Below are 12,760 nucleotides of genomic sequence, written 5' to 3' on the forward strand. Positions count from 1 at the left end.
CCTTTATCCGCTGCCTTCTCTATGTGAAGTCCCTTGTTTTGCAGGCCCGGAGCGAGTCGGAGAAAGTGAGGCTGGAGAGTGAGCATAAAATGAGGCTGGAAGAGGTGATAACAGAGAGACTGGCTTCCCTTCACGAGGAGAGCGCTCAGCACTTGTGTAATGTGCGAGAGCAGCACAGGTACAACACGGGGCACAGAGGGAGGGCTGAGCATGTCACATGACCACGACACGGGCAACAAAGGGACAGCTAAGCTTGTCACATGACTGCAACAAAGGGGGGGGGGGGGCTTAGCATGTCAAATGAAATAAAAGGAGACCTAAGCATGACCACGAGACGGGCTACAAAGGGAGGGCTTAGCATCTAGCATGACCACAACACGGGGAATAAAGGAACAGCTAAATTTTTCACATAACCACAACACAGGCAACAAAGGGAGGGCTTAGCATCTTGCATGACCACGACACAGGCAACAAAGGGACGGCTAAGCTTGTCACATGACTACAACACGGGCAGCAAAGGGGGGGCTTAGCATGTCATATGACCACAACACAGGTAACAAAGGGAGGGCTTAGCATGTCATATGACCACAACACAGGTAACAAAGGGAGGGCTTAGCCCTGTGTGGGTTTTAGGGCCAATGCACACCAAAAACCTCCAGCAGATCTGCAAAACGCTAGAGGTTTTTGAAGCAGATTTTCAGAGCGATTCTAGGCATGTTTAGAGAAGTTTTCTACACATGCCTAGCGTTTTTTGGAGCGTTTTTGTGTAGCAAATTTCATATATTGTTACAGTAAAGCTGTTACTGAACAGCTTCTGTAACAAAAACGCCGGCAAAACCGCTTTGATCTGGTGTTTTTCAGAGCGGTTTTCCACTTTCCTATACTTTAACATTGAGGCAGAAACGCCTCAGAAGTCTAAACAATGCTGCAGCCCGGGAGTTTGTGTTTGTGGAAAAAACAAACCACTCTGGTGTGCAACATCCCATTGAACCACATTACCCAAGCAGTTTTCAAGCATCTAGCATTTTTAAAAACACTCCAGAACCGCTCTGGTGTGCAGCAGCCCTTAGTTTGTTTGTTTTTAGATTAGTCAGGCTTTATATTGCTTAGTATTCATCTTTTTGCCATGCAGGAAACAGTTATTGGATCTCACTTCTCAACACGAGACTGAACTGTCCAACCAACTGGCTCAGTTCAAGTCAGAGTTACAGGAGCGAGAGAGACGTCACCGTGAGGTCATCATCGACTGTGAGCTCAGGTGAGTTGCTCTGTTATATTAATCAGTGTTACGTTTCTGGGATGTGACACCTAACAACTAAAGGAGAGACTCGTAAATACTTTCTATGTCTTCCTTCTATCTGTGTCACTCTACAGGAGGAGGGACAGACTCACAGTTCCCTTCTGCCTGTGTCACCCTGCAGGGGGAGGGGCAGACTCACAGCTCCCTTCTGCCTGTGTCACCCTGCAGGGGGAGGGGCAGACTCACAGCTCCCTTCTGCCTGTGTCGCCCTGCAGGAGGAGGGGCAGGCTCACAGCTCCCTTCTGTCTGTGTCACCCTGCAGGAGGAGGGGCAGACTTACAGCTCCCTTCTGCCTATGCCACCCTGCAGGAGGAGGGGCAGACTCACAGCTCCCGTCTGTCTGTGTCACCCTGCAGGGGGAGGGGCAGACTTATAGCTCCCTTCTGTTTGTGTCACCCTACAGGCGGAGGGGCAGACTCCCAGCTTCCTTCTGTCTCTGTCACCCTGCAAGAGGAGGGGCAGGCTCACAGCTCCCTTCTATCTGTGTCACCCTGCAGGAGGAGGGGCAGGCTCACAGCTCCCTTCTATCTGTGTCACCCTGCAGGAGAAGGGGCAGACTCATAGCTCCCTTCTGCCTGTGTCACCCTGTGGGAGGAGGGGCAGACTCCCAGCTTCCTTCTGTCTCTGTCACCCTGCAGGAGGAGGGGCAGGCTCACAGCTCCCTTCTGTCTCTGTCACCCTGCAGGAGGAGGGGCAGGCTCACAGCTCCCTTCTGCCTGTGTCACCCTGTGGGAGGAGGGGCAGACTTACAGCTCCCTTCTGTCTGTGTCACCCTGCAGGAGGTGGGGCAGGCTCACAGCTCCCTTCTGCCTGTGTCACCCTGCAGGAGAAGGGACAGACTCCCAGCTCCCTTCTGTCTGTGTCACCCTGCAGGAGGTGGGGCAGGCTCACAGCTCCCTTCTATCTGTGTCACCCTGCAGGAGAAGGGGCAGACTCCCAGCTTCCTTCTGTCTGTGTCACCCTGCGGGAGGAGGGGCAGACTCCCAGCTCCCTTCTGTCTGTGTCACCCTGCAGTAGGAGGGGCAGACTCCCAGCTTCCTTCTGTCTGTGTCACCCTGCAGGAGGAGGGGCAGACTCACAGCTCCATTTTGTCTGTGTCACCCTGCAGGAGGAGGGGCAGGCTCACAGCTCCCTTCTGTCTCTGTCATCCTGCAGGAGGAGGGGCGCCATCACAGCAGGGGGAGGGACAGACTCACAGCTGCTTTATCTGCGCTCCATGTATCTGGGTGCAAGCTGGAGAGGCAGGAGTAGATTCCCAGTATGAATGTTTACATGCATTGTCTCTCTTCCTGTCTAGGCTCTCTCGCTCAGAGGAACATTGTCAGGAGCTCTCCCGGTCTCTGCGGCGGTTGGAGTCAGAGAGGTCAGAGATGTTAGCCCAGCTGCAGGACGTCATGAAGAGCCATTGGAGCCAGGCCCTGCGGGTGCTTTCTGCCAAGGCCAGTTCTGCTATATGACATGTATTTAAGGGAAGCCAGAATATGACCCTCAGGCTTTTTATTTAAAGCCCATCTCTTTATAAAATGTTAATCAGTTCCGTATTGAATTAGGCTACACTGTAGCTAAACTCGTATAGCGGCAACAACAAGGGGGAGGTTAGTGTGCTGAACCCTTGCACAGGAGAGAAGGAAAACACAGATAAATCAACCCTGTGTGTGTTTATAGAGAAGAGCCTGTCTAATTCTCTCTAATCTGCAATTAATGAGCCAGTGTAATTTGAGTGTTCTGTGCTAATATGTAAACACAGGAGGTTAGCCCTTTCTGTGCTCCCAGCAAACCAGGAAGTAACTACTCTGCAGAATCTCAGTGGAAGTTGTAATGAATAAATGTTTTTTTATTTAAAGGTTATTATGCTGTTTGTTATCTTTTAGGGCCCATTCACACTTGAAAGTGGCAAAATGGTAGCGCTAGTTTTGCTTGGGTGATATAAGCGCGGTAAAATCACTGTACACTTTTGTGTGTATCTGTGTATCGCAGTGTTCTCCAACCCTGTCCTTAAAGGGAACCAGAGACCAAGCACCCTCATGTATTTTACCATATATATCAGTGGAAACATTAGAGAAAACACTTACCTTGCTTTCTGTTTTATTCTGCACTGCTCAGCCTGCTTGTTATCAGCCCTTATAAAATCCCTGACTGAGCTTTCAGTCTGGCTTTGCTCAGGAATATTTATAGCTGAGTCTGTGTTCTCTGGTGTCTTTTCAGGCCCATGCCTGCCCCCTGCTGGCTCTGCTCAGGAATCATTATAGCTGAGTCATTATAGCAAAGCCAGACTGAATGCTCAGTCAGGGATTTTATCAGGTCTGATAAGAAACAAGCTGTGCAGAATGAAACAGAGAGCATGGTAGGTGTTTTCTCTAATGTTCCCACTGATCTATGTGGTAAAATACATGAGGGTGCTTCATCTCTGGTTAACTTTAAGGCCCACCAACAGTGCATGTTTTGTGGAAATCCACAGAGGTAGATAATCAGCTCTGCTGAGACACTAATTACCTCACCTGTGCATGTTTGTGGTTCTCTGCAAAACATGCACTGTTGGTGGGCCCTGAGGACAGGGTTTGGGAACTCTGCATGTATCCCGATCGCTCCAGAATCGCGAGAAAATGCTGCAGGCAACACGTTTTGTGATTGCCGTTAATCGCAAAATGCTCTCGATCGGCGGCAATCGCGGCAGTGAGATCACTGCCATATGGTAACACTTGCACTAGCGCTTTGGCAATTAGTGGGAATCACCCGCTAATCGCTCTAGTGTGAATGGGACCTTAGAGCAGAAAGGGAGTTCTGAGTTCAGCTCAGGAAGGCCTGGAACCCATTAGAGCATTTTTTTTGAGCGTTTAGGGAGCGCTTTCAATTGCTATCGGTTTCCCTGAACCCTCTGCCAATGTAAATGGATGGGACAGATTCCACTAGAGTGATTGCGATTAAGCAAATCACAATCACAGGACATGCAGCATTTTAGGAGCGTTTCCATTCTAATGTATTGTATAGTAGCAGAGAAATCGCTTGCACAACACTATCGTAGCGATTGCGATAGCGCTTTTTAGTGGGTTCCAGACCTCCAAGTGATCATTAGTAGGGATGGTCAGTTAGATGCTAATTATTCTGACTTGTGTGGATACTTACTGGAAATCAAACTTCCTTCCTGCCTGTTGTGACGGGCCTGATCATAAACTGCATATAATTTGCATCCAAACCAAAATCATTAGCATGCAATTGACTATTTCTAGTTGTATCCAGCAAATAACCTCTGGTTCCACTTCATTGAGAATAAGGAAAACAAAGGCACTGCTGAGATTCGAACTCAGGATCTCCTGTTTACTAGACAGGCGCTTTAACCAACTAAGCCACAGCGCCACATGGAATGTTTAAGGTTCAGGAACAGTAAACATAGATACACCCAGGTCACTCATGGCTGCCTAAAGGAACTGAGCACCATCTACATAAAAATTCAGTATTGAGTCCATGACACCGGTTTTTTCTTATCTCTTGCAGGCTCCCACTGAAGCACTATCACCTTTTGTCCTCCCTCAGCAGACAGAGCTTAGTGAGCAGTGGACCAATAAACTAGCCAAAGAAGGTGGCTCTGGGGAGACCAGGGATCAGAACACACAAGGAATGCCAGAAGTCGGTCTTCTCTCTGGCTGTAATAACCAATTAAGTGAAAGTTCTTCCTCTTTGAAAGCACCTGACCGAATTCTCCAGAAAATTAGCTTCAACAATGAAGACGGTGGCAGCCACTTCTCCAACGCTAGCCACCCCCTTGAGGACAGCAGTAAGGCTTGCCAAAAGTCCGCCGGCTGTATGGGCCTCAAGGAGAGTGTGAACATGGATTTGATAAACTTTAGTCAGTTGCAGAATGACCATAGCCAAGATCTTATTTATGGGAACCAGTTTAAAGAGAGTAGTCCTAGGTACATGCTTGATGGCTCTCGGTTTCGTCACAGTGCCAAAATTGGCGGTAAATCTAGTGGTCAGTGTCTTCTAGGCGTCAGCCAAACTCAAGATAACATCGACCAACTTAGCAAAGTTCTGAAAGCAACAGAGTCTACCAATATTAGAAGTGTTTTCAACAGCAGTGGTCATTTTGAGTCAAAAGACCGTGAAAAACAGATTCAACAAGAGCAACACATGCCATCTGTGGCTAGTAATCCAAGTAGAGGATATGGTGATTACCAGTCAGTCATCGGTAGTAGCTTGGAAACTCTCCATCGAGAGCTAAGTGGCATGAATATATTCTCCAGCGACCAATTCAAGGATATTGGTAACCGAAGCCCGCCAGTAACATTTAAAGATCATAGGAACCAAAATCTTCTTACACATCCTCAAGCCATGATGGACTATCATCCTTATGTAATAGGCCACAAAAGCTTTTTGGACTCTGGAAGAAAGCAGTTCCATGACAATACTGGTTTTTCTTTTACTAGTGGTTATAGCGAGCCTTCCATTCTAAAAGATAGTACTCGTAGCCAGGCTCATGTCAGCAATGTCCAGACTGTTGACCAAGCTATGAAGGAATCAAGCCATTTCAAGGAGTTTAGCAGCTTTCTTAGTCACATGGGCCACTTGCAGACAGCAGTAACCATTCCCCAGTTCAGCCCCATATCTAAGGACGTTGTCCGTAGCACCAACCAGGAGATTAGGCTCCATCCTGGTCCTCAAGAAAAATCTTCACACACAAGCTATACAATGCAGGATCCAGAAGAAAACTTCTACCCTTTGCAGATGGAGGAGTTAAGCCATAGTTTTAGCAGTCATCATGGTTTCTTCCCTCTCGAACCACACCCAGATGGTACAATGACTGGGGCTGGTAAGTCATTTCTTACATTGAAACTACCTTTATGTGTTTAACCACTTGAGGACCGCCCCCAGCCGATGGGCGGCGGCAAAGTCCGGGCCCAAACGACCGCAATACGCCCATCGGCGGGGGCGGCTGCGGGAGTGGCTATGCGGCGATCGCGTCATTCGTGACGCGATCAGCCGCCGGGGACTGGCTCCGCCCACCGCTCGTAGTAACCCGCCGGCCGTTCGGAAGCGCCGGCGGGTTACTAGCACCCGGATCGCCGCTGCACATATGTATAATAGGCTTTGTAATGTATACAAAGCCTATTATACTGGCTGCCTCCTGCCCTGGTGGTCCCAGTGTCCGAGGGACCACCAGGGCAGGCTGCAGCCACCCTAGTCTGCACCCAAGCACACTGATTTCCCCCCCCCTGCCCCCTGATCGCCCACAGCACCCCTCAGACCCCCCCCTGCCCACCCCCCAGACCACTGTTTGCACCCAGTCACCCCCCTAATCACCCATCAATCACTCCCTGTCACTATCTGTCAACGCTATTTTTTTTTTTATCCCCCCCCCCTGCCCACTGCCCCCTCCTGATCACCCCCCACCCCTCAGATTCTCCCCAGACCCCCCCCCCCCCCCCCGACCCCCCTCCGTGTACTATATGCATCTATCCCCCCTGATCACCTGTCAATCACCCGTCAATCACCCCCTGTCACTGCCACCCATCAATCAGCCCCTAACCTGCCCCTTGCGGGCAATCTGATCACCCCCCCACACCAATAGATCGCCCGCAGATCCGACATCAGATCACCTCCCAAATCCATTGTTTACATCTATTCTCTCCTCTAAACACCCACTAATTACCCATCAATCACCCATCAATCACCCCCTATCACCACCTGTCACTGTTACCCATCAGATTAGACCCTAATCTGCCCCTTGCGGGCACCCAATCACCCGCCCACACGCTCAGATTGCCCTCAGACCCCCCCCCCCCTTATCAATTCGCCAGTGCAATATTTACATCTGTTATTCCCTGTAATAACCCACTGATCACCTGTCAATCACCTATCAATCACCCCCTGTCACTGCCACCCATCAATCACCCCCTGTCACTGCCACCCATCAATCAGCCCCTAACCTGCCCCTTGCGGGCAATCTGATCACCCACCCACACCAATAGATCGCCCGCAGATCCGACATCAGATCACCTCCCAAGTGCAGTGTTTACATCTCTTCTCTCCTCTAAACACCCACTAATTACCCATCAATCACCCCCTATCACCACCTGTCACGGTTACCCATCAGATTAGACCCTAATCTGCCCCTTGCGGGCACCCAATCACCCGCCCACACCTCAGAACGTCCTCAGACCCCAGCCCTGATCACCTCGCTAGTGCATTGCTTGCATCTATTTCCCCCCTCTAATCACACCTTGAGACACCCATCAATCACCTCCTGTCACCCCCTAGCACACCTACCCATCAGATCAGGCCCTAATTTGCCCTGTGTGGGCTCCTGATCACTCGGAACCCTCAGATCCCCCTCAGACCCCCTTCCGATCACCTCCCCAGTGCATTGATTGCATCTATTTTCCCCTCTAACCGCCCCCTGAGACACCCATCAATCACCTCCTGTCACCCCCCTAGCACTCCTATCCATCAGATCAGGCCCAAAACATCCTGTCATCTAAGAGGCCACCCTGCTTATGAAAGGTTCCACAAAATTTGCCCTCTCATAGACCACCTGTCATCAAAATTTGCAGATGCTTATACCCCTGAACAGTCATTTTGAGAAATTTGGTTTCCAGACTACTCACAGTTTTGGGCCCGTAAAATGCCAGGGCAGTATAGGAACCCCACAAGTGACCCCATTTTAGAAAGAAGACACCCCAAGGTATTCTGTTAGGTGTATGATGAGTTCATAGAAGATTTTATTTTTTGTCAAAAGTTAGCGGAAATTGGATTTTTATTGTTTTTTTCACAAAGTGTCATTTTTCACTAACTTGTGACAAAAAATAAAATCTTCTATGAACTCACCATACCCCTAACGGAATACCTTGGGGTGTCTTCTTTCTAAAATGGGGTCACTTGTGGGGTTCCTATACTGCCCTGGCATTTTAGGGGCCCTAAACCGTGAGGAGTAGTCTAGAAAACAAATGCCTCAAAATGACCTGTGAATAGGACGTTGGGCCCCTTAGCGCACCTAGGCTGCAAAAAAGTGTCACACATGTGGTATCGCCATACTCAGGAGAAGTAGTATAATGTGTTTTGTGGTGTATTTTTACACATACCCATGCTGGGTGGGAGAAATCTCTCTGTAAATGGACAATTGTGTGTAAAAAAAATCAAAAATGTGTCATTTACAGAGATATTTCTCCCACCCAGCATGGTTATATGTAAAAATACACCACAAAACACATTATACTACTTCTTCTGAGTACGGCGATACCACATGTGTGACACTTTTTTGCACCCTAAGTGCGCTAAGAGGCCCAAAGTCCAATGAGTACCTTTAGGATTTCACAGGTCATTTTGAGACATTTGGGTTCAAGACTACTCCTCACGGTTTAGGGCCCCTAAAATGCCAGGGCAGTATAGGAACCCCACAAGTGACCCCATTTTAGAAAGAAGACACCCAAGGTATTCTGTTAGGTGTATGATGAGTTCATAGAAGATTTTATTTTTTGTCACAAGTTAGCGGAAATTGATATGTATTGTTTTTTTTTTTCACAAAGTGTCATTTTCCGCTAACTTGTGACAAAAAAAAAAATCTTCTATGAACTCACCATACTCCTAACAGAATACCTTGGGGTGTCTTCTTTCTAAAATGGGGTCACTTGTGGGGTTCCTATACTGCCCTGGCATTTTAGGGGCCCTAAACCGTGAGCAGTAGTCTAGAATCCAAATGCCTCAAAATGACCTGTGAATAGGACGTTAGGCCCCTTAGCGCACCTAGGTTGCAAAAAAGTGTCACACATGTGGTATCGCCGTACTCAGAAGAAGTAGTATATTGTGTTTTGGGGTGTATTTTTACACATACCCATGCTGGGTGGGAGAAATCTCTCTGTAAATGGACAATTGTGTGTAAAAAAAATCAAACAATTGTCATTTACAGAGATATTTCTCCCACCCAGCATGGGTATGTGTAAAAATACACCCCAAAACACATTATACTACTTCTCCTGAGTACGGCGGTACCACATGTGTGGCACTTTTTTGCACCCTAAGTGCGCTAAGAGGCCCAAAGTCCAATGAGTACCTTTAGGATTTCACAGGTCATTTTGCGACATTTGGTTTCAAGACTACTCCTCACGGTTTAGGGCCCCTAAAATGCCAGGGCAGTATAGGAACCCCACAAATGACCCCATTTTAGAAAGAAGACACCCCAAGGTATTCCGTTAGGAGTATGGTGAGTTCATAGAAGATTTTATTTTTTGTCACAAGTTAGCGGAAAATGACACTTTGTGAAAAAAAACAATTAAAATCAATTTCCGCTAACTTGTGACAAAAAAAAAAAATCTTCTATGAACTCACCATCCTCCTAACGGAATACCTTGGGGTGTCTTCTTTCTAAAATGGGGTAATTTGTGGGGTTCCTATACTGTCCTGGCATTTTAGGGGCCCTAAACCGTGAGGAGTAGTCTTGAAACAAAATTTCTCAAAATGACCTGTGAAATCCTAAAGGTACTCATTGAACTTTGGGCCCCTTAGCGCAGTTAGGGTGCAAAAAAGTGCCACACATGTGGTATCGCCGAACTCAGGAGAAGTAGTATAATGTGTTTTGGGGTGTATTTTTTACACATACCCATGCTGAGTGGGAGAAATATCTCTATAAATAGACAATTGTGTGTAAAAAAAATTAAACAATTGTCATTTACGGAGATATTTCTCCCACCCAGCATGGGTATGTGTAAAAATACACCCCAAAACACATTATACTACTTCTCCTGAGTACGGCAATACCACATGTGTGGCACTTTTTTGCAGCCTAACTGCGGTAAGGGGCCAAAAGTCCAATGAGCATCTTTAGGCTTTACAGGGGTGCTTACAATTAGGCACCCCCCAAAATGCCAGGACAGTGAACACACCCCACAAATGACCCCATTTTGGAAAGTAGACACTTCAAGGTATTCAGAGAGGAGCATAGTGAGTCTGTGGCAGATTTCATTTTTTTTTGTCGCAAGTTAGAAGAAATGGAAACTTTTTTTTTTTTCTTTTTTTTGTCAGAAAGTGTCATTTTCCGCTAACTTGTGACAAAAAATAAAATCTTCTATGAACTCACCATGCCTCTCACTGAATACTTTGGGATGTCTTCTTTCCAAAATGGGGTCATTTGGGGGGTATTTGTACTATCCTGGAATTTTAGCCCCTCATGAAACCTGACAGGTGCGCAGAAAAGTCAGAGATGCTTGAAAATGGGAAAATTCACTTTTGGCACCATAGTTTGTAAACGCTATAACTTTTACCCAATCCAATAAATATACACTGAATGGTTTTTTTTTTATCAAAGACATGTAGCAGAATAACTTTCGCGCTCAAATGTATAGGAAATTTTACTTTATTTGAAAAATGTCAGCACAGAAAGTTAAAAAAGTCATTTTTTTGCCAAAATTCTTGTCTTTTTTGATGAATATAATAAAAACTAAAACTCGCAGCAGCAATCAAATAGCAGCAAAAGAAAGCTGTATTAGTGACAAGAAAAGGAGGTAAAATTCATTTAGGTGGTAGGTTGTATGAGCGAGCAATAAACCGTGAAAGCTGCAGTGGTCTGAATGGAGAAAAAGGCTCTGGTCCTTAAGGGGCGAAAAGACTGTGGTCCTGAAGTGGTTAAACAGCAAGTTCTGCTAAAATAATTTATTAGTGACATCAATGACCCTTTTTATCCAGAAGAACTCGGCCCATTCTTTCACTAAAAACCAGTGACATTAGCTTCTTTATACGTACAGTATTATACAACCGACTATCCTTACAATGGAGAATTAACCATTTTTAGTGAGATTGTATGTTAGGTTAAGACCAGTGACATCACTGACACTTCATATTCATGAGAGTGTAGCCTGTCCAATCACTAGAGACCAGTGACATCACTGACACTACATATCCTTGAAAACACAGCCTATCCAATCAATAAAGACCAGTGACATCACTGACAGTACATATTCATGAGAACACACTGCCTATTCAATCACTAGAGACCAGTGACATCACTGACACTACATATTCATGAGAACATGGCCTGTTCAATCACTAGAGACCAGTGACATCACTGACACTTCATATTCATGAGAGCACAGCCTGTCCAATCACTAGAGACCAGTGACATCACTGACACTTCATATTCATGAGATCACAGCCTGTCCAATCACTAGAGACCAGTGACATCACTGACACTACATATTCATGAGAACATGGCCTGTTCAATCACTAGAGACCAGTGACATCACTGACACTTCATATTCATGAGAACACAGCCTGTCCAATCATTAGAGACCAGTGACATCACTGACACTACGTATTCCTGAGAACACGGCCTGTCCAATCACTAGAGACCAGTGACATCACTGACACTTCATATTCATGAGAGCACAGCCTGTCCAATCACTAGAGACCAGTGACATCACTGACACTACATATTCATGAGAACACAGCCTGCCCATTAAAGTGTACCTACGATGAAAGACATCTCAGGTACCATACTTACCTGGGGCTTCCTTAAGCCCCCTTGGGGCCACTCAGTCCCTCGCCACCTCCCCAGGTGGCTCATACTCCCCATAGTATGGCTTGGTAGCCTGGCCAAGTCACGCTTCAATGCGCATGCATATCTCAGCCGCGCGCGCTCCTCCATCGTACTCCTGCGGCTGGGAGCATACTACTGTTGCACAGTACGGCGCAGAACACTCCCGGCAGTGTCGGACTGGGGGCTGGAAAAGCTGAGGAAATCCACTTGCTGGCCCAGCAGCAGTAATCAGGTGTTGCTGCTCACAATGAGGACTTGCTGCAGGTTTCTATTGGGAGTGATAACACAGGGTTACTGCTGCTTGGCCAGCAGGTGGATTTCCTCAGTTTTCCCACCTCCCAGTCCGACACTGGCTCCTGGCAATGGGAGTGCAATGTTCGAGCGCTTGTATGCATAAAGAAGCGTGACTCAGCCAGGCTACTGGGCCTTACTGCGGGGGACAAAAGCCACCCGGGAACACGGCAAGGGATCGAGCGGCCTGAAGCGGGCAGGTAGCCCCAGGTAAGTATGGTACCTGAGATGGCTTTCATCTCAGGTACACTTTAACTAGAGACTAGTGACCTCATTAATACATCATGGTCATTAGAGACAGGTGACAGGGACAATGTTATGTTTGCAGCTGGGGTGACATTAGATGGAAGGATGGGCATTATGGATTTTTCCTAAGCCTTGTTATAGCTCCTCTTGTTATAATAATCCATTTAAAATAATCAATGTGTCATTTTTTTTGCGGCCGCTCCTGGTTTATCTACTTACTTGTGAGCTGTAGACTTAGCTTATGAAATTGTAAGAAAATGTCTGTAAAGAGCTTATGATTCTCTTAAGAGCTTAATATGCCCCTTGCAAGATGCTGAGCTCAGGCTGCCTCTTTCGGAACTTCATTAAAATGCAACGTATTCCTCAATAAAGAGTAGATTCAGTAAGCTTGTCTCTAGATT

General features: G+C 46.9%; 1 protein-coding gene and 1 non-coding gene across 2 annotated transcripts in view; one reads left to right on the forward strand and one right to left on the reverse strand.

Moving 5' to 3' along the window:
• CNTROB (centrobin, centriole duplication and spindle assembly protein) overlaps positions 1–12,760 on the forward strand; it is an 83,381-nt gene that overhangs the window by 54,084 nt on the left and 16,537 nt on the right. The window contains exons 11-14 of the mRNA XM_068274016.1: positions 45–178; positions 1,133–1,258; positions 2,598–2,739; positions 4,793–6,107. Coding sequence (XP_068130117.1) covers positions 45–178; positions 1,133–1,258; positions 2,598–2,739; positions 4,793–6,107 — 1,717 coding nt within the window. The remainder of the gene's footprint in view (positions 1–44; positions 179–1,132; positions 1,259–2,597; positions 2,740–4,792; positions 6,108–12,760) is intronic.
• TRNAT-AGU (transfer RNA threonine (anticodon AGU)) lies at positions 4,581–4,654 on the reverse strand. Its single transcript has one exon. It is a non-coding gene; the product is annotated as a tRNA-Thr (tRNA).

This window comes from Hyperolius riggenbachi, chromosome 3, assembly GCF_040937935.1.
Source record: "Hyperolius riggenbachi isolate aHypRig1 chromosome 3, aHypRig1.pri, whole genome shotgun sequence".
In the NCBI taxonomy this organism is placed as follows: domain Eukaryota; kingdom Metazoa; phylum Chordata; class Amphibia; order Anura; family Hyperoliidae; genus Hyperolius; species Hyperolius riggenbachi.